Source organism: Panicum virgatum, chromosome 7N (assembly GCF_016808335.1).
Source record: "Panicum virgatum strain AP13 chromosome 7N, P.virgatum_v5, whole genome shotgun sequence".
In the NCBI taxonomy this organism is placed as follows: domain Eukaryota; kingdom Viridiplantae; phylum Streptophyta; class Magnoliopsida; order Poales; family Poaceae; genus Panicum; species Panicum virgatum.
The window spans coordinates 36,793,179-36,819,983 of record NC_053151.1 but is presented as its reverse complement, the minus strand read 5'-3'; the positions used below and the strand labels follow the sequence as shown (position 1 = coordinate 36,819,983).

Below are 26,805 nucleotides of genomic sequence, written 5' to 3'. Positions count from 1 at the left end.
GAAGAGTATCTTCGATCAGGCAGCTCGAGGGTAGTGACCGTACGATAAGCTGGAGGTCAGTTTGCAAAGATCTTTATTTGGAGTTGGAGCAGATGGGTCGCTGGATTGAGTGCTCGGAGAAGTCAAGTTTCTATAAAGCCTAAAGGATCTCTTGGTATGAGCAGTGGGAAAGCAATTTGCACGGAAAGCAAGCCTGAACCTGCGCAAGCACCAGCTGATGAAGAAGAATGTTTGAGCTCTGAATCAGATTCAGTATTTCTTCTTCGCCGGTAATTGCACCTGGATTGAACAGGAGAGGAGCTGAAGGCTAGGAATGCGTGTTGCTTGGTTTCAGCGGAAAGATAAAACTTGTTTAACTTGAACTTGTAGTATGCTGTTCTGAATGTGAGTTATGATTGCTTTAATCTAGGAGTAGTATACAATGTTTGGCAGGAATTGCAGTAGCATGACAGCGTCGCTAGCATAAAGTCAAGATGCTAAATTTTGTAAATGGAAATACAGTGAAAAAAAAATTCTGTCACAAGCAACCCCATTCTGACTAAAGATCGAGAGCATCCAGTGCAGATGGTTAAGATGGCATGTATCTGAGTCAGATGGTACATGAATTGATGAATGGATAGATGCTGCGAGCCTATGATGTGTACCTGAATCAGAACTGACTAGGCTAGCCTATGCTTGCAGCTGCAGGTAGCTTTTGAACTGCAAATTTCTTGCATTGGGTCAACAAGAAACGCGTTTGGATGTGATTCTGGATAAGAGGGGTGTCAAAACAAATAGGGGCTTACTAGAATTTCCAAAAAGAAGTACCCTGCACAAAACGTTTAGCTTGCTTAGTAGAGAAAGCAATCTACTCCGTAGGTACTATGCAGCCAATTAGAAAATCAACTTATTTAAGATGGAGAAATTTAAGGACAGGTATGTCAAATCTCATCGTCGTGATGTCTTAGTTGGCAAATGTGATAGGCCCAAAGTATCTGACTAGTTCCACAATGCTATACCTCCAGTAACGAAAATGATGTTCAATGTAAAGTATTAAAAACCCAAAGTTCCATCCACGTTTTGATCCTAACAGTCATTTTCTAAAAAGCAAGTGCTATGTATGATGCGTGTACACCAGTTGTACTTCTACCTCATGAAAATGAGCATATTTCCATTGACTTAAGGCATACAGATCGTTGTAGGCAATTGGTTTTTCTAGTGTAACTAAAAGAATGCAACTACTATCCCCAAATTAATAGAACATTAATTCGCAAGCATCCACTTTTCATGTTCCTCGTCACAAGCAAACCTTGGAGATAGACTGCTATTAGTTGACAAACTGTGTCCTGCACCTTCCACGAAATAGACCCCCCAGGTGAGCTACAGGAAGCTAATTTGCAACTTTGCAAGGAACTTTCCAATCTTTTCCCCTGCCTTTGGTGCCATTCTTAAATAGCCAGGCTCCCAAACTAAATTGAAACGAAGCCCACAAAAGGTGTTGTGGAAGCATAATACAGGGTTGTAGACAGTATTGCAGCCTCTTCTTTCCAGAACTACTACTTGTTCCTTCCTTGCCACAACTTCCATGGCCGAGACAAGCATGATCTGTGCTGCTTTGCAGCCTGTCATCTGTGGCTTTATCAATGAAGCAGGGGTGCCTGCAGCCACTGCAAAACGCTTCTCATCTTTCGCCTGCATAAGCGCAACCACAAACTCCTTAGAAAAGCCAGGGAAAACCTGCAAGCTATTACGAAGGTGGTTCAGGGACAGGTTGATCTCGAGACCAACCACCTCAACGAGTGTGATCCTCGAGTTAATTTGTGGCTGAGAAGGGTAGCCAGTGTCCGAGGTGATTCCATCGACCACAAATATGATAGATTGATGCAGTCCTCCTGGTTATGTCGTTCAGTTCTGGGCCTTGGGAAACGATACCGTCTTGGCAAGCATATTGCCCAGATGCTAGAAGATATTGGTGAGCTAATCGAGGAAGGGAACCAATTTAAAACATTTGCATCCAGGAGGTTGCCAGATTTCGTTGAGGAGAGACCACGGACACAAACCTTTGGCATCAAACCGGTGCTGAGAGATTTGTGGGAATCATTTGAAAGCACTGGTGTGAGCATCATCGGAGTGTGGGGCCCAGGTGGCGTCGGGAAGACAACACTCCTTAACAACTTCAATAATGAGCTTAAGGCATTCAGCAGGGATTACCAGGTAAATATCTCTCTCACAAAAAAATTGCCGACAGTTTACCACGAACAGTTAGCTAAAGATTCTTATCCAGTTTAACAGAAACTACTCCGTCCCAAATTATGTAAATGCATAGTAAAGTCTATGAATGGTAAACTGGATAATTTGGAACGGAGGGAGTAACTGATTTGGAACGGAGTAATATATGTAAATGCATATACAAGACTAGCTATTAAGTAAATGCATATGTGTAAATGCATAGTAAAGTCTATGAATCTAGAAAAGTCAAACGACTAATAATTTGGAACGGAGGGAGTAACTGATTTACCCACACATTATATGACTCGTCTCTGTCTTCTTCTTTTTTACAATTTAGAACGAAATTTGTACTGTACATCCTAATTTTCTCTTCTATAGCGTAATTTTTGTACTTCATATCTTCCACAAGCTAAGACCTGCGCCTCTAATCACTTGAATCGTTAAGATTCAGAGATCCACTTGAGTTGTTAAGAATAAGGTGACCCAAACATTAATAATATTCAGACTTTCATGCACAACTCATTGTTGACCTAAAAACCACTTGGTTTTTTCTCATAATAGCTACTCTTGTATAAGCACGGCAGCTCAACTTTAAAAATGGTCAAAAGTGGTAAATTCCATGTAACTCAGGTGTAGAAGTACTGATATGGAGATGATATGCTCTATAGCCCATAACCTTGCGGTAATTCAAGATCTAACACAAGTGCATCCACAAAATAAGAAAAAGACAAATACTTACTTGAAACTGAGATTGATCATTTGTTGTCCGGATAAATGATCAGTATCATGTATTTAGCACCCAGATCTCAAACAGATGCATACACCTCAAATTGATGGTTAGAAAAAGACATGTCAGGTGCTGTTCGTTCAAAATCAAACATGGTTACAATTGCATTTCATCAGTTGAGATAATTAAATTTGCACTTTAAAAAGAGAAAACTTCTTGACTACAAACTAATTCTTCCCTCCACTTACATCATATACCCATAAATCCAAAACTTTAAATTTACCAACTGCAGTTTAACTATATCCTAATACTTTCTCGTTGGGACAATAACTTTGCTAGGTGGTGATCATGATTGAGGTGTCCAACTCAGGAACTCTAAACAAAACAGCAATCCAACGCACAATTACGGACCGCCTTGGGTTGCCATGGGATGACACTTGACAGAGAGACAGAGGAAGCTCGGGCGAGGTTCTTAATGAAAGCACTAAGCAGAAAAAGATTTGTGATTTTACTGGATGATGTCTGGAACAAATTCCATCTAGAAGAAGTTGGCATCCCTGCACCTGATTTTGATAGCAAAAGCAAGCTGATTCTCACATCACGTAATGTGGATGTGTGCTATCAAATGGGAGCTCAACAGAGCTTGATCAAGATGGAGTACCTAGAAAAAGAAGCAGCATGGGAGCTCTTCCGAAGCAATTTGAGCACTCAGGCAATTACAGCCATTGATTCGAATGGCCCCAACAATGTTATAAAAGAATGTGCTGATGCAATTGTCCAAAGCTGTGGTGGTTTGCCACTAGCACTCAAGGTAATAGGGAGTGCAGTGGCAGGGCTAACAGCACCAAGGGAATGGATTTTGGCAATGCAAGCAGCCAAGCATGACATCAAGGACTTGGATGGAATCCCAGAAATGTTCCATAAACTGAAATACAGTTATGATAAGTTGACATCAACGCAGCAGCAGTGCTTCTTGTATTGCACCCTTTTCCCTGATTATGGTTCGATCAACAAAGATCAGCTTGTGGAATACTGGATGGCAGAAGAATTGATACCTCAAGATCGCAACAGAGGCCATCGCATAATCAGTCGCCTGCTCTCGGCATGCTTATTGGAGAGCTGCGGATCTGATTTAGAGGTGAAAATGCACCACATTATTCGTCATCTGGGATTGTCCCTTGCAGTGCAACAAAAGATTGTTGTGAAGGCTGGAATGAACTTGGAAAAGGCACCACCACACAGAGAGTGGCGAACAGCAAGAAGGATATCACTCATGTACAATGACATAAGGGACCTCGGAATCTCACCTGAATGCAAGGATCTTGTAACTCTACTGGTCCAGAATAATCCTAACTTGGATAGGTTGAGTACAACCTTCTTTCAGTCCATGTATTCTTTGAAGGTTCTTGATCTTTCACACACCAGGATTACTGAACTTCCTTTCTGTAGCACATTGGCAAAGCTCAAGTATCTCAATTTGTCTCACACATTCATTGAGAGGCTTCCTGAAGAATTCTGGATGCTAAAAAAACTAAGACATCTAGACTTAAGTGTTACCAAGGCACTCAAAGAGACCTTAGACAACTGTTCCAAGCTATACAAACTAAGGGTGCTAAACCTCTTTCGAAGCAACTATGGGATTCGCGATGTTAATGACCTGAACATCGATTCGTTAAGGGAATTGGAATTCCTTGGGATCACAATATATGCTGAGGATGTGTTGAAGAAGTTGACAAATACACATCCACTAGCAAAGTCAACACAACGCCTTAGCCTCAGGCACTGTGAACAAATGCAGTCAATCCAAATATCAGACTTCACACACATGGTGCAACTTCGAGAGCTCTATGTTGAATCATGTCTTGACTTGGTACAACTCATTGCTGACCCTGACAAGGGAAGAGCTTCTTGCCTGGAAGTTCTCACCCTTGCTAAACTCCCTGCCCTCCAAACAATTCTTGTTGGATCTTCGCCTCATCACTTTCGCAACCTCCTAGAAATAACAGTATCTCACTGCCAAAAATTGCATGACATCAGCTGGGTTCTGAAGCTGGATGCACTTGAGAAGCTTTCTATCTGTCATTGCCACGAGTTGGAGCAAGTTGTTCAAGAAACAATCAACGAGGTGGACAACGAGGTGGACAACAGGAGAGAGGGGATTGAGCACAACTCAGTTCCGAGATCCAGAAACGGTTTCTATGAAGAACAGGAGATGCATGGTATGGTAAAAGATGCAAACAATGACAATGTAAATGGTTATCAGAACAAGACTGAGAATCAGTGGATCAAAGGTACACACCATGTGGACTTCCCAAAATTGAGAACAATGGTCCTGACAGACTTGCCGAAGCTGACGGCCATATGCAATCCAAGAGACTTCCCTTATCTTGAGATTATTAGAGTAGAGGGTTGCCCACGTTTGACAACGCTTCCATTGGGTCAAATGTATGACTGCCCAAAACTAAAGCAGATTTGTGGATCATATGACTGGTGGGAGAAGCTAGAGTGGAATGTCAAAGAGATAATGGAGAATAAGTATTTCATTGCCATCAAAGATGAAGACTAGCACGCTGGTGAAACTATTTGGACCACCTCAGTACATGTACAGTGCATATTACTGAAAATTACTATTCATGGTCTAACTGCATATCTGTAAATTTAATTATTCTGTTCATGTGTTCCAAGTCATAAATAAGCGGCTTTTCCATGAGCCAATTTTTCTATTTCCATACAAACTTTTTTAGGGCACTATTTCCATACAAACTGCATATTGTACACAAACGGTAATGATTGTATACTTTGTACATAGAAACTGTACAGACTGTACATGCATTGCACTAGCACTAATTTGGTATGCAAGGCAGATGTTTATCAAATGTTAATCTCAGATGTCAATGTATTTATCCTTCATATTCATTTTCATGCAGGTTTGCTTCCTATGCTTTGCGGCAATTGAAATGATTAACCATCAAGTTGCCCTCTAAAATTTCAAAAAGAGCAACCTCAAACACAATAACCATTAGTGTAGATCAAATCTTGTTGAGTCCCTTGTGTCAGTAAATTGTTCTTTAACGGGAGAACCAACTGCATATCTGTGCGCAAATCTTCCTTATGAGCTGTATAAAACAACTTAGGAAAGCAATGAAAGCTCACCTTCCATTTTATTCTTTGGAAATAGCAAATAACACATGCAAAGATACATCTGGAGATACAATATGGACAGCAGCTTGACAGAATGGTTATCTATGCATTGTGTCCCACAGTGATGTTCTCCATGGTTGCAGCATTCTCTATCTTGAAATGAACAAATATGTCCTTCATGATCTGCAGAAAATAAAGAATCAAATGGTTCTCTACATCTAGTGATTGGTAATTGATGAAAGCAATCGTATTCGTATTTGTCCCAGACCGCTGACCTTGCAAGGCAGCCTCCAGCTGGTGCTCCCGCGCCTCCACCGATGAGATCCCGTAGATCGCCGCACCAAATCACCAGATGCCGTGGTGGACTGAGGTAAGGGAGAAACAGCAGTTCAGATCACTAGACATTGGGGGGGGGGGGGGGGGGGGGGGTTAAGCTTGCCGCGATGCGTGCCTTCGCCTTCGTCGTCGTGGAGGGGGGACTGGTGTGGAGTAAACTGCTGCTCAACGGGGTAAACAAGCTATTGCTGGAGCGGAGAATTCAGCGGTGAGATCCGGGGCAGGCCATCGGCCTTCCCCCCGCCGGAGGATTCAGCTTTTTCTCGGACCTCCTCCGCGGGCGCGTGGCGGCGACACTGCCGGTACCAGCCCGGAGGCGGCGAGGCGAGGTCGACGTGGTGTGGGCTGCAGCGGCCGGCGGGTGAGTACTGAGTTCACCGACGCCGCCGACCTGCGAATCTGCGTCGGAGGAGCTAGTTGACCTCGGTCTGAACCGCACACGCTAGATCCAACGGCTAATAGTATCCCACATCAGCGTGGACTACAGTCCATAACAATATGAACCCTCCAATGGATTGCGATTATTATCGTGATCCAAATATTTACATAAACCCCGTAAAAAGAATAGTGATTATTAATCTCGACCATATTATTTACACATAAACCCTTAAGTCGGATCGCGATTATTAATCGCAATCCGACTAGAGCGGTATGTATAAATGTCCGATCCAAATATTTACAAGGTACTCCCTCCATCCTGAAATATAAAACATTCTAATATTATTGAAGAGTCAAAATTTTTCAAATTTGACCAAATTTATATAATAAAGTAATAATTTTATGATATGATATCAAATATGTACTATTAAATTCTTTATTAAATATATTTTTATAACATATCTGTTTGGTGCCATAATTTTTCATGATTTTCTCTAAAAATTTAATCAAATTTGAAAAACTTTTATTCTCCAAAAATATTGGAATGACTTATATTTGAACAGAGCGAGTAGTCCGTAGCTTTGCCCCGGCCATCTTCCGCGGCTCCCCCCGCCCTCTCGCGGTGGACTCCCGTTCCTGCCCGGCGTCGGCCGCCCTCGCGAGTGGACTCCCGCTCGTCCTCCGTCTCTGCATTCCTGTACCTCTGGGTTTCCGCCGCCGCATCCTATGCGACTCCGTACCAGCACCGCATCATGGTCATGGAGGCCAACCGCGCGCATCCAGCAACTCGAAGAAGGAGAAGACGACAAGGTTGATGGGGAGGAGGTGCATGAGACAGATGGGTGGCTGAAATGGCGGAACTCATGAAACGGATCGCGGCAAAAAGATCCCGCCTACATGTACCGCTGCCCGCCGGGGCCTCAGCCGTTCCACAAACCTGCGGGCGGAGAAGCCACGGCGGAACTTCCAGGTAGGTACGCCCGCTTGTCCGTGCACGCGGGAGAAACGACGCCGCACGCAAGGTGTTTGACGGATTGACTCTTCCAGATCAGCTCCTGCTCCGCCATGCCGCCGCGGACACGATCAGACACCACAGCCCAAGCCGGCAAGCCAGGCACGGCTTACGATGCTTCGGCTTTCGTCTTCTTCTGAAGAAACGACGAGGAAACTCGATCACCGACGACGGCTTGAGCTGGTGGATCCTGTCCTAACCTGGGTTTCTCCTCCCAGCTGATGACTTTTGGCAGGCAGCCCCAAAACCGACTGGCAGCATGCGCGTGGACATTTTCTTCGCAAGACGCGACATATGGCAATCACCATCGGGACGAACCGTCTTCCGTGTTGCCCCATTCATTCCGGGCACCGCGTGGCGTTTCGCCTCCGCCCTGCATATGCTGCTTCCTATATAGTAACTTAGTAAGCTTCAAGTTCAAGAACTCTGTTTTTCCGCAGATTCCATGTTCACCTGCTACACGCTTACCACCGCCCCCAATGGCTGAGGCGATCAGCGCGGCCGGCTCGTGCCTGGAGCCCCTGTATGGATGCCTGGAAAGCACAGGCATGCTCGACGCGGCGGCCCGGGAGGTGTCCGCGTTCCTTCGCGTCAAGGCCAACTGGGACGATCTCGAGAAGGGGCGGGACAACCTGCGGGCCGTCGAGACGACGGTCAGGGCGCGGGTCGCCGCGGAGGAGGATAAGCTGAACGTCTGTCACCCTCAGGTGCAGGTGTGGCTCAGGCGCGTCGACGAGCTGCGGCGGGACACCATCGACGAGGAGTACGGCAGCCTGTTGAAGTTCTCTTGCCTCTGCCAGTGCACTGTGCACGCTCGTCGCCGTGCTTGCATCGGCAAGCGTGTTGTGGAGGCGCTGGAGGAGGTGAGAAACCTGACAGAGGAAGGGAGGCGGTTCAAGAAATTTGGGTTCAAGCCGCCACCGGAAATCGTCAATCATTTACCCCAGATCGAGACGTTTGGATTGGAGTCCATGCTGACTCTGCTCCATGATTTCCTTGAGAAGGGTGACTCCAACATAATCGGTGTGTGGGGTCAAGGAGGCATTGGTAAGACAACCCTCCTCCATGTCTTCAACAGCGATCTTGAAAAGAAGGCCCACGACTACCAGGTGCAATTCTGCTTCCTCAAAATTGGAACATACTTCTCAGAGTATACATGTATGATGTATCTGTTTGTTTTTTTCGGGTTCAGGTCCGTTTGTTTGTGTTGCTCTTTTGGATTGCTTGCATAAGATTATTTCAATGATAAAATGATGGTGCTTCATTGGTAGTATTTTCAGAATGATATGTAGAACCAACAGTATTAAACTGCAAAAGTCTTGTTTCAGTAATAGTTGGAAGATGCTGTTGTTCTTGTACAGCTAAACGAAATCTAACATGTGTAGGTGTTCAAGAGTACTAGTTGAAAATGAAGATATGCTGCTTCGGAAGTAAATTATGGAGACGTACACGAACTATGTAGATGGGAAGAAGAAAGTAACATCATTATTTACAGCATGAAATGAATATGATTCTTTTGCCTGTAACAACTTTTTAAATGTTACTTTGAAAAAGTATATAAAAAAGTTCCTTTGAAAGATATTTTGGAATAGATGCAATTGCAGCAAATATAATGTCAGTCTTACTCTTCAGAGATTTTAAATATTTTTAGGCACTGCTCATAACTGATCTCTACGTGACCTTTTTCTCTAATTCCTCATAGACTTATTTAAAGCTAAACACATCACTAAGCATTACGCTGAGTAAGTGAAAATAGATGAATGAATGAGTATAAATATGTATAGATTATTTAGCAAGAATCTTAGCAAGTTGGATCCTGTCTCATGCATAAGTTCAGTTTGTGAGGTTGTGTGCTGCTTTTATATCTTACCATGCTAGTTGGGAACCCTGGCAGAATACGTAGTGCTGCAATCTGGATCAAACTTAATCTAGTATGTGATAGTTTCCTTTCAAGTGTATGGATGTGTTTGCTCCCAAAAGGTTAGTTGGTCTAGGGGTGTCAATTGGTGACCCTTAGGTGCACCTCCAACCCTTTTTACTTCAAAATTTTGTACTACTTCTCCACAATTAGATCTCATTTTGGAAAAGTGGTACAAAATTTTGAACTAAAGAGGGTTGGAGGTGCACCTAAGGGTCACCAATTAACACCCCTAAGTTGGTCATAGATTAAAGAAAATATAATTGTTTGCTAGAAGATGATAGATGCTGCCTGAAATATTATGTTTATTTGTTGACTAGATGCAAGTATTTTTTCCCCAAATCACCATATATATTTAAAAAAGTGTACCTGTAACTTATATATTAGAGTGGGAATTGAATAATTAATTTTTGCATATTTGCATGCTGAACTTATACACACTCTCTCCGAATTTCTATGTTACATTTTCAATCATGTTAACAAATTACTTTTAACTGGCTGTTTCAGGTTGTTATATTTATTGAGGTATCCAATTCAGAGACACTGAACATAGTGGAGATACAGCAGACTATCTCCGATAGGCTGAATTTGCCATGGAATGAATCAGAGACAGTTGAGAAAAGGGCCAAATTCTTGGTGAAGGCTCTGTCAAGGAAAAGATTTGTGGTGCTGCTTGATGATGTAAGGAAGAAATTCCGACTAGAGGATGTTGGTATCCCAACTCCAGATACCAACAGCCAAAGCAAGCTGATCCTGACATCACGTTACAAAGAAGTATGCTTCCAGATGGGTGCACAGAAGAGCCGGATTGAAATGCAGGTCTTGGATAATGATGCTGCCCGGAATCTGTTCTTGAGCAAGCTGAGCAATGAGGCTGTTGAGTCTTTGAGTTCCAACAATATTGTTTTGGAGCGTGCCATGGAAATAATCCTAAGTTGTGGAGGTCTTCCACTTGCACTCAATTGTAACACCCCTGTGTTAATCGTCTCGTTAAGCATGAGTTAACTCGCTAATCGTGGACTCAAATTCGTCGTTAACGCTAATCGCGTTCGCGTATTAAACAGCTACTTAGCTGTGTTCGATCTCGTTTTTGTCCTTGTTCCGAGCTCCAAATCAACTTTCGCCCAAAACGAAAGTTGTAGATCTTCTTTTCCTCTACAACTTTTGTTTTGGCCAAATTTCATGTTCCCATATGAAATTTGGAGTTTCAACTGTTCAAATTCGAGCCAAAATCATTAAACGAAGAAACAGTGCAGCTCCAGTGCTCAGCACTGTGCACGCCCGCGCCCATACCGGCGACTGAACGCCGGCGAGCGCGTCCACGCGTCGGCAATCGCGCCCGACGCCGCTCTTCTCCTCTCACGGTCGCCTCGAAGCTTCCCGTGCCGTCCCAATCCTCCTTCCTCCTTCCTCTGAGCTAGGTCGAGCTCGAGCGAGCGAGCAGAACCGAGCGACATCGCCATCGTTCGTCGCTCCGGCCAACCCTCGCCGCCCCACCTCAATCAGTCGCACTCCGAGCTGCGCGACCCCGCCCCGAAGCTCCTCCATCCCTCCACGAGCGCGGCCGTGCCCTACCCCGGCCAAAGTCGAGCTCCAGACCGTGGCCACCATTGCCGTCGCCCCGAGCTTCGCCACCCCCACGTCGAGCACCACCTTCCGGCCATCCTCCGCCCCAAATCGACCCCCGGTGAGCTCAATCGCGCCCTCCTCTATCTTCCCGAGCTTTTCCCCATCCGAATCGGCGCCGCCGCCGTCGAATCGGAGCTGCGCCGCCGCGGAACGCCCTGAGCGCCGCCCGCGCATGCCGCCGGGCCTCCCTGCCCCCGCCCGCGGGCCAATACCGCGCGCCCCGCCGCCGTTTGACCCCCCTGGTGCTCGCCCCGCCTCGCCTTGCCGCCGCTTGGCCCTGCCGCCGCCGGAACGCAGCCGCCGCCGCCGCCCGTGGCCATGCGCCGCCGTGAGCCGCCGGCACACGCCGCGGGGGCCCCCTGCGCACGCTCGCGCGGCGCCGCCGCGAGCCGCACGGCCGCCTGGGGCCACTGGCCCTCATCCGCCCCTCCCCGCGCGCCGCCTGGCCTTGCCCTGGCCGGCCCGGCCGCGCCGCCACCGCGCCGCCCCTACCGCCGCCGCTCCAAGCCGCGCGCCGCCCCTGCGCCCCACGCCTGTTCCGCGCCCCGCACTCCGGGCGCCCTGGCCTCGGTTCCGCCGAGCCACGCCGCCGGCAAGCCGCCGCCGGCGGGAGCCAGGGCCGCCGCGGGCCGCCTGCCCCTGGCCGTGCACCGGCCGGCCGGCCGCCCGTGCGGGCAAAACAGAGGAAGGGGGGGAGCAGGCCTGGGCTCCCTTGCATGTGGGGCCCGGCTGTCAGCCGCCCCCCCCTTTTTATTGTTTTCCATTTCTTAATTTAACTGAAACTTTAAAAATCCGTGTAAATTTGTAGAAAAATCCAAAAATTGCAAACCTAATTTTGTTAGGTTTCTAAAATCACAAGCTTCTGAGGAAAAATACTTGTGCCTGTATTTTGTTACTTTTTCTCTGATGAAAAATTCAGTTTGCGTTAAACCTAGTTTAATTATTGTAGGTAGTTCCAGGGCTCTAAAAATTATGAAAAATTTGCAGTAGCTTACTCTTGGTATGTGTTGTTCACTGAAAAAGTTTCAGGTGCTTGTTCTATATGCAAGTGTGTGGATCTAATTGTTGTTTAATTGCTTTTCTAGGGTTAAGACAAATGCTTTCGATCGTCGTTCATTGTCGGAAAAATTCCGTGGCATGCTTTACTGTCTTCGTGTTACGCTGTTTAATTGTGTTGCTAGATCATGTTTGCAAGTTAGGGTTTTGCTTGTAGTTTGCCCTCGCCATGCTCTTTTATTTATTTTAAAGTTAGTAGCTGTTTTGGGAAGAATCACTGCATGCTAAATGTTGAACTTTGGTTTCGCATCGTAAACACTTATGCATTGCTCTGTGTCCTATCAGTTGCATGACATATTTTATTCGTGTAGACGCCACGACCGACGCTGTCCACGAGCTAGTTGCTGAGCCGGTCCAGGAGCCACGAGCAGGAGCGCAGCAGGAGGACGCCGTTGAGCACGCCCCCGGAGACCTAGTTAACCCCGCTGACCTGCAAGGCAAGCCCCGGAGCATAACCATAATTTAAATTATTCAATGTTTATTTAAGTATTGTGCATTTATGTTCTAGGAGTTGAATGGAACCATAGTAGTTCCCTAGGTACCGTGGGCCTATACTAGTAAGCAGGTGTCGATAGAAATGCTTTGCTAAATAGGTTTTCGGTAGAAGTCGAGTGATTGCTGTCACTCGCGAGTTTAGGATCTTGATCCCTTAAGCCTTGGCTTGAAATGAATTGTTGAGTAAAGAGAAATAGAGACCGGGCGGAAATGAGTTGGTTTTGGTATGGAATGGATGGAAAGTTAGCTCCGCCTGTGTCGATTGAGGACCGTTCCGTTGTTGGCAGTGCTGATCGAGGATTGAACAGTACTAACCACATACCGGAAGTAGGAGGTAGTCGAAACCGGTAAGCTGTGTACCACCTTACAGCGGTAATTTGAATTCCGCCATGCTACGCTGGGCGTGGGAGTTGGCGGGTGTTGGATAGGATGCCGCCTCCGGGTTCTCCGGGAGTTCACTGCGAGGGGCCCATCACCTGGGTTTTAGCAGGCGTAGTTCAGATGCCGTGGTAATGTGGAAACAGTTGACGCGAGTGGCCCGACGGGGCTTGCATGTGTCGTGTGAGTTAGGTCCACCTTGCAAGGTTAAATCGGATCGATTCGCCGTGACTCGCGGTTATGAGAGCCTTGATCTCTTTGTCACATCGTAGTAAGAAGTGAAATAAGTCTTGAAAGGTAGCGATGGAATGTGTATCTGTTGTTCTAAAAGATAATCTGTTCCACCATGTGTGTTTTAGATGAATAGGCGAACTTAGTAATACTTGGTATACTAAACGGAGCTAAAATACTGAAAGTAAGGATTCACTTTTAGCAGCCTTTCAGCAAAAGAACTCCAGAGCCAAAAAGCCTTGCATGTCTAGGTAATGGGCTAAGTATACCCAAGGTCGGGTAAGCCTTGCTGAGTATTAGTATACTCAGGGTTGTTGTTGTAACCCTTCTGAGCAGGTTGTGTCCCTGCGGACTTCGAGGAGATCTGTGCGTCCTGGATTGGACAGCCACTTCCTCCAGGTTGGACCGTCGAGTGGGCCCCGTCTTCCCCGTGAAGGTTGGGCAGGTTGGCATCACATCGGTGGGCAGGATGTGGAGCTCACCTTTTATCGTCGTCGTAGCTATCGTATTGTATTTCGAACTCAGTTTTAAACTTCCGCTGTGCGTTTGAACTCTGTTGTTTGTATTTAAACCTTTTATGTAAAACCTGTGTTGTAAATTAATTTGAAGATTTTCCGTATGCTGGTAACACCTGTGCTCGTCTTCGTACGGGTCTAAGTGCAATTGTGATCCTGGAGTACAGTAGTTTAATCGGGATTTTACCCGACAGCCTGTCAGGTTACACCGTTTTAAGTGCACAGTAACTTGATTAAGTATTAAGATGATGGTTAGTGCATTTAAGCCGGTTTAATTTGGACGGTGCTGCTACAGCTGGCATCAGAGCTCTAAATTGCACTGGGGTGATTACCTTGCAACGATTTCGGGTTTTTCGAAAAGTTGACGCTAGATGCGCTAAGGAATAGAATAGATAGTTCGTATGCCCTAATTATGTTGTATAAGTTAGGTGGCAACTAAGTATCTATTTTATTCCAGCACTTCCAGCTTTCACTTTTTGTTAAACCTTATTTCGGTAACGACGCACCTCCGTTAAGGTAAGCAAGGTAAGCATTCTGGTAGTCCTTAGAATAGCCCACGTGTTTCATACGTGCGCGGGTCCCGTATGTTGAGCATACGAGGAGGTGATAAGGCTCAATTCAAATGAGCCTGTCGCTATCTGCCGCCTGATATGGAGTGCGGATTTCATGTCGTGTGATTGTGATCACGGCCATTTCGTAAGGCAATGTTACGAGATGTAAACCTGTCATGCGGTTGGCCATGACCGTGACCCTTGGGACACGTCTACCCTTGGATGTCCCGTAAGGCGAGTGTACGGGAAGTGAATACGTTGTTATGACGTATGCAGCGCTGCCCATTCAGCGTCGAACGTCTGGGTGCCATCTCTATAGTGGATGGTAATGTATGTGTGAATATGTGGGAAACTGCATATGCGTTACCCGTGTGGCGTAGGACACATGGGGGCCGTTCGTGTGTGCTGGCACGAAGGGTCCAGAAATGGATAGTTATATCTGTCTCTGTGTTCTTCTGCAGGAAACTAACTCCGTAAGCGCGTTAAAAAAAAATCCTTGATCGTAGGAACGACTAGTCTATATATAGGGAGAGAACGTAATTGTGCCACCGATTGCTCTCGTATACCATATTTTGGTACTTGTTTGAGTGAGAAACGCTAGAACGTGGCATGCATCTTGCATCTTGCATTCCTGAGTTGTTGTTTATTTTTGGTTACCTTCGGTTGCGCTTCACAAAAATTTATTTGGATCACCATGTTTTTACTATGTGTTCTTAAAAATTTATTTGTGTTGCGTTGCCAAGTTTAAACCTATTTCTTTTGAAAACTGTCACTTACGTCAGCGCTATGTGTTCTTACAGATGGCTAGCTTCACGCACGTGATCGTGGACGCTGAGGGTTGGGCGCACTCCAATGCCCTCCACACCGGCCACTTTCCTCGTCTGCTGTGGCAGATGCTCAGGGCGTTTGACTACACTGAGCCCCCACAGTACTCCAGACACGAGTCTAGCTTGCTGGGCACCGAGCGCTGTCAGATGATTGTGAAGATTCCTGCTTGCCCCGCTCGCTTGGATTGGGACTCGTGGCAGCTCACTGTTTATGGTAGGAAGCTGGCAGACTCCTGGGAGATTGCAGCTAGGAGGGCCATTGAGGAGTTCTCAGAGAAGCATAATGCAGAGGTGATAGATACTCCTTACAGTGTGTTTCCTCTGAAGGATGAGACCACTCAGGCCTATGCAGATCGGGTGAACCGCAACCTGAACATCATGATGCCCGACTACAGCGTCAGGACAGCACTCTCGTTCAGCTACTCCTCAGCTTTGAGCAACATGTATGAGCAGCTTCGTGAGGAGAATGTGATATGCAGGAGCAAGGCTCGAGAGGCTCACCTCCATGAGCAGCACATGATTGGTACCCAGGACAAGATCAAGACCCTGAAGGCCAAGTCTAGAGCAAGGAAGATCAGGATTCAGGAGTTGCAGGAGGAGTTAGAGAACAGGACTCAGATGGTGCAGCACCTTGAGGGGCAGCTTCAGCAGGCCCAGGAGTGGATTGAGGACGCCCAGGCTCAGGTGCAGGCAGCAGCAGAGATGGAGGCTGATGCAGCAGAGGAGGAGCCAGAAGAAGAAGAAGAGGAAGAGGACCCTGAGGAGATCGAGGGAGTGTCTGGAGTCGAGTCGGGACCTGGGACTCCGTGAGGACGTGGATGGACAGTGTTGATTCTCCCCTTGCAGTGTAGCCTTACTGTAGGATAGTTGGGTAGGATGACCAACATAGAGCTTTAGGCTAACCTTGGGTTGAGAATTCTTTTGTGGCTCAGTAGTTCGAGTCATGTAGGATAACCCCTCGCTAGTGTGGTGTGTAGCCGGGTCGTGTAAGACCCCGTAGTGGTGTGTTGTAGGGTCGTTTGTGAACCCTTCTCCCATGTTAGTTTGTTGCCGTAGCACGGCTTGGGTTGTACTGAACCTTGTTCCAGCTGAAGCAGCGTGGCTGCTTATTGTAAATTTTACTCCCGTAATGATCTTTTCTGTCAGTGTGTGAATTTTCAGATTTGAGTTGTGTTTGATCGTCTTCGAATCTGAAACATTGTTGAGCGAGGTTCAGTTTTGCATACGTTAGAGCTACGTTGGACGAAACTTGTTGTGTTGATGCATTTTCAACCAAAGCAAGTAAATTTTAATTCCCTTGGTGAACCATCTCGCGAGAGAAATGATTCATGCCGTGTGTTCATATTATATATGCACATTCTTTACTTGCATGGATTAGTCTTGCTAGCGAAATGGCTAACCAGGGGAATGATTCTTTTTGCAGATGGGTGATAATCATGACAATGACAATCACGAGGCACTGCCCCAGCAACCTCCCTCTTTGGCTCAAGCTGTTGCAGCTCTTATCGCCGACCGCAACGAGCAGACGGAGTTGATAAGGCAACTGGTGCAAGCCCAGGTCAATGCCGGCAGAGGTCGACATGCTCCCCCGCTAGCACCAGCAGAAACTGACTATGTCGGTTTTCTGGCCACCCAGCCACCTCTGTTCCACAAGGCCGATGATCCCCTTGAGGCTGATGCCTGGATTCGCACCATTGAGGATAATTTCAGCATCCTCAATTGCACAGAGATGGACAAAGCCGCCTTTGCAGCGCAACAGCTGCGAGGACCTGCGAAAATATGGTGGGTCAATCACAAGGCTCTACTTCCCGCTGGTACACGTCTCACCTGGGATGAGTTTGTGGCAGCTTTTAGAGCCCACCACATCCCTACAAGCTTGATGAGGAGGAAGATGGCAGAGTTCCTAGCCCTGAAGCAAGGGAACAACACCGTACTCCAATATGCTCAGACCTTTAACCAGCTATCCCAGTATGATGGTTTTCATGTGGACACTGATGAGAAGAAACAAGATTGCTTCAGAAGGGGACTTAGTACAAAGCTCCAGGACAAACTGGCTCTCACTACTTGCAACAACTTTACTGATCTGGTTAATAAGGCCATCACGCAGGAAGATGCCACACTGGCACACAAAGCTGATAAGAAGAGAAAAGCACCTGCTGGATCCTCCAACAATGCACCCCAGAGGTACAAGCTGGTTCAGACAGGGAATCAGCAGGCTTCAAACCGTCCTCCACAGCAGGGCCGTTGGGTCGCTAGGCCACCCCAGCAACAGCAGCCGTGGGTACCTCGTTTCCCGACACAACAGCAGAGGCCGCTAATGCTACAAGCTCCACGCCCCAACAACTACCCTTGTTACAATTGTGGTAACCTGGGGCACTTTGCACGAGACTGCCGTCTGCCACCTCGGCAGAATATCTACAAGACTCCAGCACTGAGTCAAGGTTCCAGCCAGAAGGATCAGAAAAAGAAGGTTGTACCTGCCAAGACTGGTCGTGTGAACTACACCACTTTGGAGGAAGTCCCGGAGGGCACTCAAGTGATGGCGGGTACGTTCTCCGTTAATCACTGCCCTGTTACTGTGCTATTTGATTCTGGAGCATCTCATAATTTTATCAGTGAAGCATGTGTGGCACGACTTCACTTACAAGTAACATGCCTAGAGAAACCCTATATTATTCAGACACCTGGCAACCGATTAAATGCTGGCCAAGTAGTTCGAAATGTTTCCCTTAGCTTGGGTGGGAAAAATTTTCCACTCACTCCCATTGTCCTTCCAAGTCAAGGGATAGATATCATACTTGGAATGAATTGGATGAAGAAGCATGGCGTTATCATCAATACCTCTTCTCGTATCCTTCAGTTCAACTCTTCCATGTATGGTTCTATGGAAATTCATCTTTCCCAGCATGCAATTCCAGCCATTGTCATATACCATCTTGAGGGGAAAATCCTAGAGGTAATTCCAGTGGTTTGTGAATACCCCGATGTGTTTCCGGAGGACTTGCCAGGTATGCCTCCCGATCGGGATATTGAGTTTGTCATTGAGCTACAGCCTGGCACAGCGCCCATATCTCGAAGGCCATATAGAATGACTCCCAGTGAGTTAGCTGAATTAAAAATCCAGTTACAAGAGTTGCTAGATAAAGGCTATATCCGACCGAGCACCTCACCTTGGGGTTGCCCGGCTCTGTTCGTAAAGAAGAAAGATCACGGGCTGAGGCTATGTGTGGATTACCGACCTCTGAATGCAGTCACCATCAAAAACAAATATCCACTTCCTCGTATCGATATTCTTTTTGATCAACTAGCCGGAGCTAAGGTATTCTCAAAAATAGATCTCCGATCTGGCTATCATCAGATAAAAATCAGACCGGTGGATATACCAAAAACAGCCTTCTCTACTCGTTATGGGTTATACGAGTATTTGGTGATGTCCTTTGGATTAACAAATGCTCCAGCCTATTTCATGTACCTCATGAATTCGGTATTCATGCCGGAGTTAGACAAGTTTGTCGTGGTATTCATTGATGACATCTTGATCTATTCGAAGAATGAGGAAGAACATGCTCATCATCTTCGCATAGTACTTCAGCGTCTGAGAGAGCACCAGCTTTATGCCAAACTCAGCAAGTGTGACTTCTGGCTGAAGGAAGTGCCATTCCTCGGTCATGTCATATCTGCTGAAGGTATCTCTGTGGATCCCAGTAAAGTACAGGATGTACTCGATTGGGAAGCCCCCACTTCAGTTCCTGAAATCCGCAGTTTCTTGGGTTTAGCTGGGTATTATCGTCGGTTCATTCCAGAATTCTCCAGAATTGCGAAGCCAATGACTGAACTTCTGAAAAAGGGTGTTAAATTCTATTGGAGTATTCAATGTGAGGAAGCTTTCCAGAAATTGAAGACACTTCTCACTTCTGCTCCAATCTTGGCCCAGCCTGATACTACCAAACCATTCGATGTCTACTGTGATGCCTCAGGCACAGGACTTGGCTGTGTTCTGATGCAGGAGAACCGAGTGATTGCTTATGCATCTCGATCGCTCAAGCGTCATGAAGAAAATTATCCCACTCATGATCTTGAATTAGCAGCTGTGGTCCATTCACTGAAGATCTGGCGACACTATCTTTTAGGTTCATTGTGCAACATCTATACCGATCACAAGAGCCTCAAATATCTGTTCACTCAAGCTGATTTGAACATGCGTCAAAGAAGATGGCTTGAGTTGATTAAAGATTATGAGCTCGAAGTGCATTATCATCCTGGCAAGGCAAATGTAGTTGCCGATGCGCTGAGTCGCAAAGCTCACTGTCATTGCATCTCAGCTATACCATTAAGCGAATCTCTTTGCTTTGAAATGGAAAAGCTGAATTTGAGTATCGTACCACATGGCACATTGGCTCATCTAGAGCTTACTCCTACTCTTCGCGATCTCATCATAGTGGCACAAAAGCAAGATAAGGGGGTTAAGGAAATTCAGAGGAGACTATCAGAAGGAGACCCTAAAGTGAATTGCTTCCACCAGGATAATGAGAATGTATTATGGTTCAAGAACCGATTAGTGGTGCCTAAGAATTTTGGACTCAGAAAACAGATCCTTGATGAAGCTCATACGTCACGATTATCAATTCATCCGGGTAGCAACAAGATGTACCAAGACCTGAAGCAACGATTTTGGTGGACTCGGATGAAAAGGGAAATAGCCAAGTATGTGTCGGAGTGTGATATCTGTCGGAGGGTTAAAGCCAGTCATCTCAGACCAGCTGGGACTCTTCAACCCTTGAATATTCCAGAATGGAAATGGGAAGATATAAGTATGGATTTCATCGTCGGCTTACCTCGAACTCAAAAGGGTTACGACTCTATTTGGGTTATAGTGGATAGATTAACCAAGTCGGCACATTTCCTCCCAGTTAAGACGACGTACTTGACCAAACAATATGCGGAATTGTACATGGATCGCATACTATGTTTACATGGTGTGCCAAAGACTATCATTTCCGATCGAGGAACTCAGTTCGTTGCTCGTTTTTGGGAGCAATTACATGCTTGCTTGGGAACGCATCTTATTCGTAGCTCTGCATATCACCCTCAAACAGACGGCCAAACGGAGAGGATAAATCAAATTTTGGAGGATATGCTTCGTGCATGTGTTTTGACCTATCCACAGAAATGGGATCAATGTTTGCCGTTAGCTGAATTCTCTTATAACAATAGTTATCAAGAGAGCATCAAAATGGCACCATTCGAAGCCCTGTATGGTCGTCGATGCCGTACACCTCTCAATTGGTCTGAAACCGGAGAAAGAACAATCTTTGGGCCCGACATGGTTCAAGAGGCCGAAGAACAAGTTCGCCTTATCCAAGCCAACTTAAAGATTGCACAGTCCCGACAGAAGAGCTATGCGGATAAAAGAAGAGATCCACTCGTCTTTAAAGTCGGTGACTATGTCTATTTAAAAGTATCACCTTGGAAAGGCGTGCAAAGATTTGGAATAAAAGGGAAGTTAGCTCCCCGCTACATCGGTCCATATCCAATTGTGGAACGATGCGGTCCGGTGGCTTATCGGTTGGATCTTCCAGCAAATCTTTCTGCAGTTCATAACATCTTTCATGTATCGCAACTCAGAATGTGCCTTAGAATTCCGACTGAAGCTGTGGCAAGTGACTCGATTCAATTAGAGTCTGATCTCTCTTATCCTGAGCATCCTATCAAGATTATCGATCGCAAGGATCGAGTTACTCGTCGCACAACCAACCGATTCTACAAAGTTCAATGGAGTAATCACTCCGAAGATGAAGCGACTTGGGAGAAGGAGGAATTTCTGAAATCCAAGTATCCGGAATTTTTGAACACTCATCCAGGTACTACAACTTCGAACCCCTTCTGCCTGTCTTTATTCCTTTGTGCCTGAATCTCGGGACGAGATTCCTTTAAGGGGGGAAGGCTGTAACACCCCTGTGTTAATCGTCTCGCTAAGCATGAGTTAACTCGCTAATCGTGGACTCAAATTCGTCGTTAACGCTAATCGCGTTCGCGTATTAAACAGCTACTTAGCTGTGTTCGATCTCGTTTTTGTCCTTGTTCCGAGCTCCAAATCAACTTTCGCCCAAAACAAAAGTTGTAGATCTTCTTTTCCTCTACAACTTTTGTTTTGGCCAAATTTCATGTTCCCATATGAAATTTGGAGTTTCAACTGTTCAAATTCGAGCCAAAATCATTAAACGAAGAAACAGTGCAGCTCCAGTGCTCAGCACTGTGCACGCCCGCGCCCATACCGGCGACTGAACGCCGGCGAGCGCGTCCACGCGTCGGCAATCGCGCCCGACGCCGCTCTTCTCCTCTCACGGTCGCCTCGAAGCTTCCCGTGCCGTCCCAATCCTCCTTCCTCCTTCCTCTGAGCTAGGTCGAGCTCGAGCGAGCGAGCAGAACCGAGCGACATCGCCATCGTTCGTCGCTCCGGCCAACCCTCGCCGCCCCACCTCAATCAGTCGCACTCCGAGCTGCGCGACCCCGCCCCGAAGCTCCTCCATCCCTCCACGAGCGCGGCCGTGCCCTACCCCGGCCAAAGTCGAGCTCCAGACCGTGGCCACCATTGCCGTCGCCCCGAGCTTCGCCACCCCCACGTCGAGCACCACCTTCCGGCCATCCTCCGCCCCAAATCGACCCCCGGTGAGCTCAATCGCGCCCTCCTCTATCTTCCCGAGCTTTTCCCCATCCGAATCGGCGCCGCCGCCGTCGAATCGGAGCTGCGCCGCCGCGGAACGCCCTGAGCGCCGCCCGCGCATGCCGCCGGGCCTCCCTGCCCCCGCCCGCGGGCCAATACCGCGCGCCCCGCCGCCGTTTGACCCCCCTGGTGCTCGCCCCGCCTCGCCTTGCCGCCGCTTGGCCCTGCCGCCGCCGGAACGCAGCCGCCGCCGCCGCCCGTGGCCATGCGCCGCCGTGAGCCGCCGGCACACGCCGCGGGGGCCCCCTGCGCACGCTCGCGCGGCGCCGCCGCGAGCCGCACGGCCGCCTGGGGCCACTGGCCCTCATCCGCCCCTCCCCGCGCGCCGCCTGGCCTTGCCCTGGCCGGCCCGGCCGCGCCGCCACCGCGCCGCCCCTACCGCCACCGCTCCAAGCCGCGCGCCGCCCCTGCGCCCCACGCCTGTTCCGCGCCCCGCACTCCGGGCGCCCTGGCCTCGGTTCCGCCGAGCCACGCCGCCGGCAAGCCGCCGCCGGCGGGAGCCAGGGCCGCCGCGGGCCGCCTGCCCCTGGCCGTGCACCGGCCGGCCGGCCGCCCGTGCGGGCAAAACAGAGGAAGGGGGGGAGCAGGCCTGGGCTCCCTTGCATGTGGGGCCCGGCTGTCAGCCGCCCCCCCCCTTTTTATTGTTTTCCATTTCTTAATTTAACTGAAACTTTAAAAATCCGTGTAAATTTGTAGAAAAATCCAAAAATTGCAAACCTAATTTTGTTAGGTTTCTAAAATCACAAGCTTCTGAGGAAAAATACTTGTGCCTGTATTTTGTTACTTTTTCTCTGATGAAAAATTCAGTTTGCGTTAAACCTAGTTTAATTATTGTAGGTAGTTCCAGGGCTCTAAAAATTATGAAAAATTTGCAGTAGCTTACTCTTGGTATGTGTTGTTCACTGAAAAAGTTTCAGGTGCTTGTTCTATATGCAAGTGTGTGGATCTAATTGTTGTTTAATTGCTTTTCTAGGGTTAAGACAAATGCTTTCGATCGTCGTTCATTGTCGGAAAAATTCCGTGGCATGCTTTACTGTCTTCGTGTTACGCTGTTTAATTGTGTTGCTAGATCATGTTTGCAAGTTAGGGTTTTGCTTGTAGTTTGCCCTCGCCATGCTCTTTTATTTATTTTAAAGTTAGTAGCTGTTTTGGGAAGAATCACTGCATGCTAAATGTTGAACTTTGGTTTCGCATCGTAAACACTTATGCATTGCTCTGTGTCCTATCAGTTGCATGACATATTTTATTCGTGTAGACGCCACGACCGACGCTGTCCACGAGCTAGTTGCTGAGCCGGTCCAGGAGCCACGAGCAGGAGCGCAGCAGGAGGACGCCGTTGAGCACGCCCCCGGAGACCTAGTTAACCCCGCTGACCTGCAAGGCAAGCCCCGGAGCATAACCATAATTTAAATTATTCAATGTTTATTTAAGTATTGTGCATTTATGTTCTAGGAGTTGAATGGAACCATAGTAGTTCCCTAGGTACCGTGGGCCTATACTAGTAAGCAGGTGTCGATAGAAATGCTTTGCTAAATAGGTTTTCGGTAGAAGTCGAGTGATTGCTGTCACTCGCGAGTTTAGGATCTTGATCCCTTAAGCCTTGGCTTGAAATGAATTGTTGAGTAAAGAGAAATAGAGACCGGGCGGAAATGAGTTGGTTTTGGTATGGAATGGATGGAAAGTTAGCTCCGCCTGTGTCGATTGAGGACCGTTCCGTTGTTGGCAGTGCTGATCGAGGATTGAACAGTACTAACCACATACCGGAAGTAGGAGGTAGTCGAAACCGGTAAGCTGTGTACCACCTTACAGCGGTAATTTGAATTCCGCCATGCTACGCTGGGCGTGGGAGTTGGCGGGTGTTGGATAGGATGCCGCCTCCGGGTTCTCCGGGAGTTCACTGCGAGGGGCCCATCACCTGGGTTTTAGCAGGCGTAGTTCAGATGCCGTGGTAATGTGGAAACAGTTGACGCGAGTGGCCCGACGGGGCTTGCATGTGTCGTGTGAGTTAGGTCCACCTTGCAAGGTTAAATCGGATCGATTCGCCGTGACTCGCGGTTATGAGAGCCTTGATCTCTTTGTCACATCGTAGTAAGAAGTGAAATAAGTCTTGAAAGGTAGCGATGGAATGTGTATCTGTTGTTCTAAAAGATAATCTGTTCCACCATGTGTGTTTTAGATGAATAGGCGAACTTAGTAATACTTGGTATACTAAACGGAGCTAAAATACTGAAAGTAAGGATTCACTTTTAGCAGCCTTTCAGCAAAAGAACTCCAGAGCCAAAAAGCCTTGCATGTCTAGGTAATGGGCTAAGTATACCCAAGGTCGGGTAAGCCTTGCTGAGTATTAGTATACTCAGGGTTGTTGTTGTAACCCTTCTGAGCAGGTTGTGTCCCTGCGGACTTCGAGGAGATCTGTGCGTCCTGGATTGGATAGCCACTTCCTCCAGGTTGGACCGTCGAGTGGGCCCCGTCTTCCCCGTGAAGGTTGGGCAGGTTGGCATCACATCGGTGGGCAGGATGTGGAGCTCACCTTTTATCGTCGTCGTAGCTATCGTATTGTATTTCGAACTCAGTTTTAAACTTCCGCTGTGCGTTTGAACTCTGTTGTTTGTATTTAAACCTTTTATGTAAAACCTGTGTTGTAAATTAATTTGAAGATTTTTCGTATGCTGGTAACACCTGTGCTCGTCTTCGTACGGGTCTAAGTGCAATTGTGATCCTGGAGTACAGTAGTTTAATCGGGATTTTACCCGACAGCCTGTCAGGTTACACCGTTTTAAGTGCACAGTAACTTGATTAAGTATTAAGATGATGGTTAGTGCATTTAAGCCGGTTTAATTTGGACGGTGCTGCTACATCAATGTCATTGGAACCTCTGTGGCAGGCTTGGAAGGGCCAAAGGAGTGGACTCTAGCTGCGGATGCAATTAACAACAATATGTACAAGTACAAAAATGATGGTGTGGATGAAATGTTTTATCGGCTGAAATACAGCTATGACAGGCTCACTGCCACTCAACAGCAGTGCTTTTTGTACTGCACTCTTTTCCCTGAGTATGGATCTATTAGTAAGGAGCAACTGGTTGATTATTGGTTGGCTGAAGGTTTGCTACTCGATGATTGTGGAAAGGGTTACCAAATAATCCACGATCTTATTTCAGCATGCTTGTTGCAGACCAGTGGTTCAATGTCATCAAAGGTAAAAATGCATCATGTAATCAGGCATCTGGGGCTTTGGTTGGTTAAGGAGACAGATCAAAAGTTTCTTGTTCAAGCAGGGATGGCTTTGGATACTGCTCCATCAGTAGAAGAATGGAAAGAAGCTACAAGGATCTCCATCATGTCTAATGACATCAAAGAGCTTTCTTTGTCACCAGAATGCAGAAGCCTCACCACATTATTGATCCAAAATAACCCAAATCTGGACAATCTGGGTTCAGAATTTTTCAAATTTATGCGCTCTTTGACAGTGCTAGATCTTTCTCATACTGCAATAACATCACTCCCAGAATGTGAGACACTGGTTGCATTGCAGCATCTTAACTTGTCACATACACTCATCACCAGATTACCTGAGCGGCTATGGTTATTGAAAGAGTTGAGGCATCTGGATCTGAGTGTGACTGTTGCACTCGAAGATACCTTGAACAATTGCTCCAAGTTACTCAAGCTTAGAGTGCTTAATCTCTTTCGCAGCCACTACGGAATTCATGATGTTGATGACCTGAATCTGGATTCCCTAAAGGCACTGATGTTCCTTGGAATCACTATTTATGCAGAGGACGTGTTGAAGAAACTGAACAAGACCAGCCCTTTGGCAAAGTCAACATATCGCCTGAATCTGAAGTACTGTGGAGAAATGCAGTCGATCAAAATCTCTGATCTCAACCACTTGGTGCACCTTGAGGAGCTGTATGTCGAATCATGCTATGACCTGAACACACTGGCTGCCGACGCTGAGCTGACGACTTCAGGCCTGGAGCTCCTAACGCTCTCAGTTCTTCCTTCATTGGAGAACGTCATTGTTGCACCGATGCCGCATCATTTTCAGCACATCCGCAAGCTGGTCATTTCGAAGTGCCCCAAACTGAAGGACATCACATGGGTCCTAAAACTTGAAATGCTCGAGAGGCTCGTCGTAACCCATTGTGATGGGATGCTGAAGATCATCGAAGAAGATAATAGTGATGAGGCAGAGACGATGCCGGATCATCCTTCTGAAGGACAGGAGGACAATGCCGTGGCCGAACATTCTGGAGATGAGCGGAATGGTTACGGTAAAAGCTACGGTAAGAGCGAATTAAGCGATGACAAAACACGTACTGGCTTCCCGAAATTGAGATTAATCGTATTGACTGATGTGAAGAAGCTGAGGATTATTTGCAAGCCAAGAGATTTTCCCAGCCTCGAGACGGTCCGGGTGGAGGACTGCCCGAATCTGCGAAGCATCCCACTCAACAGCAGGTATAATTGTGAGAAACTGAAGCAGGTGTGCGGTTCGGTTGAGTGGTGGGATAAACTGGAGTGGGAGGACGAGGAGGGCATGGATAGCAAGCTCTTCATTCCAATCTGACAGACAGGGGTCATGTTTGCAGCAGCTCTTGCATCGTTGGCAGGAGGCTTCGTTCTGTACTTGCAGTTTGGCATATATGCGATGCCATGCAAGATGTTTGGCCTTGT

The 26,805-nt window shown here is 47.2% G+C and overlaps 1 protein-coding gene, 1 long non-coding RNA gene and 1 pseudogene across 4 annotated transcripts; 2 read left to right on the top strand and 1 right to left on the bottom strand.

Annotated features, from left to right (window-relative positions):
• Positions 1-1,221: 1,221 nt before the first annotated feature.
• Positions 1,222-6,447, bottom strand: LOC120682201. 3 transcript variants are annotated; one of them, XR_005678282.1, is made up of 4 exons: positions 6,352-6,447; positions 5,235-6,259; positions 1,768-3,032; positions 1,222-1,671 (listed from the first exon to the last, which is right to left on the bottom strand). It is a non-coding gene; the product is annotated as an uncharacterized LOC120682201 (long non-coding RNA). The 3 variants fall into 3 exon arrangements; XR_005678281.1 differs by having other exon boundaries at positions 1,771-3,032; XR_005678283.1 differs by lacking the exon at positions 1,222-1,671 and having other exon boundaries at positions 1,810-1,956; positions 2,040-3,032.
• LOC120682200 lies at positions 1,531-5,817 on the top strand (annotated as a pseudogene).
• Positions 6,448-8,281: 1,834 nt separating the features above from the next.
• Positions 8,282-26,698, top strand: LOC120681209 (disease resistance protein RPS2-like). Its single transcript, XM_039962731.1, has 3 exons — positions 8,282-8,911; positions 10,228-10,684; positions 25,011-26,698. Exons 1-3 carry the CDS (start codon positions 8,282-8,284, stop codon positions 26,696-26,698), a joined length of 2,775 nt encoding a protein of 924 aa, XP_039818665.1.
• Positions 26,699-26,805: the final 107 nt, after the last annotated feature.

What these genes read in the sequence shown, in the direction of transcription:
- LOC120681209 (XM_039962731.1), top strand. Translation starts at nt 8,282, where the DNA reads ATGGCTGAGGCGATCAGCGCGGCCGGCTCGTGCCTGGAGCCCCTGTAT. An exon ending in AGAAGGCCCACGACTACCAG is followed by an intron (nt 8,912 to 10,227) that starts GTGCAATTCTGC and finishes TGGCTGTTTCAG; the next exon opens with GTTGTTATATTTATTGAGGT. An exon ending in TCTTCCACTTGCACTCAATT is followed by an intron (nt 10,685 to 25,010) that starts GTAACACCCCTG and finishes CCTCTGTGGCAG; the next exon opens with GCTTGGAAGGGCCAAAGGAG.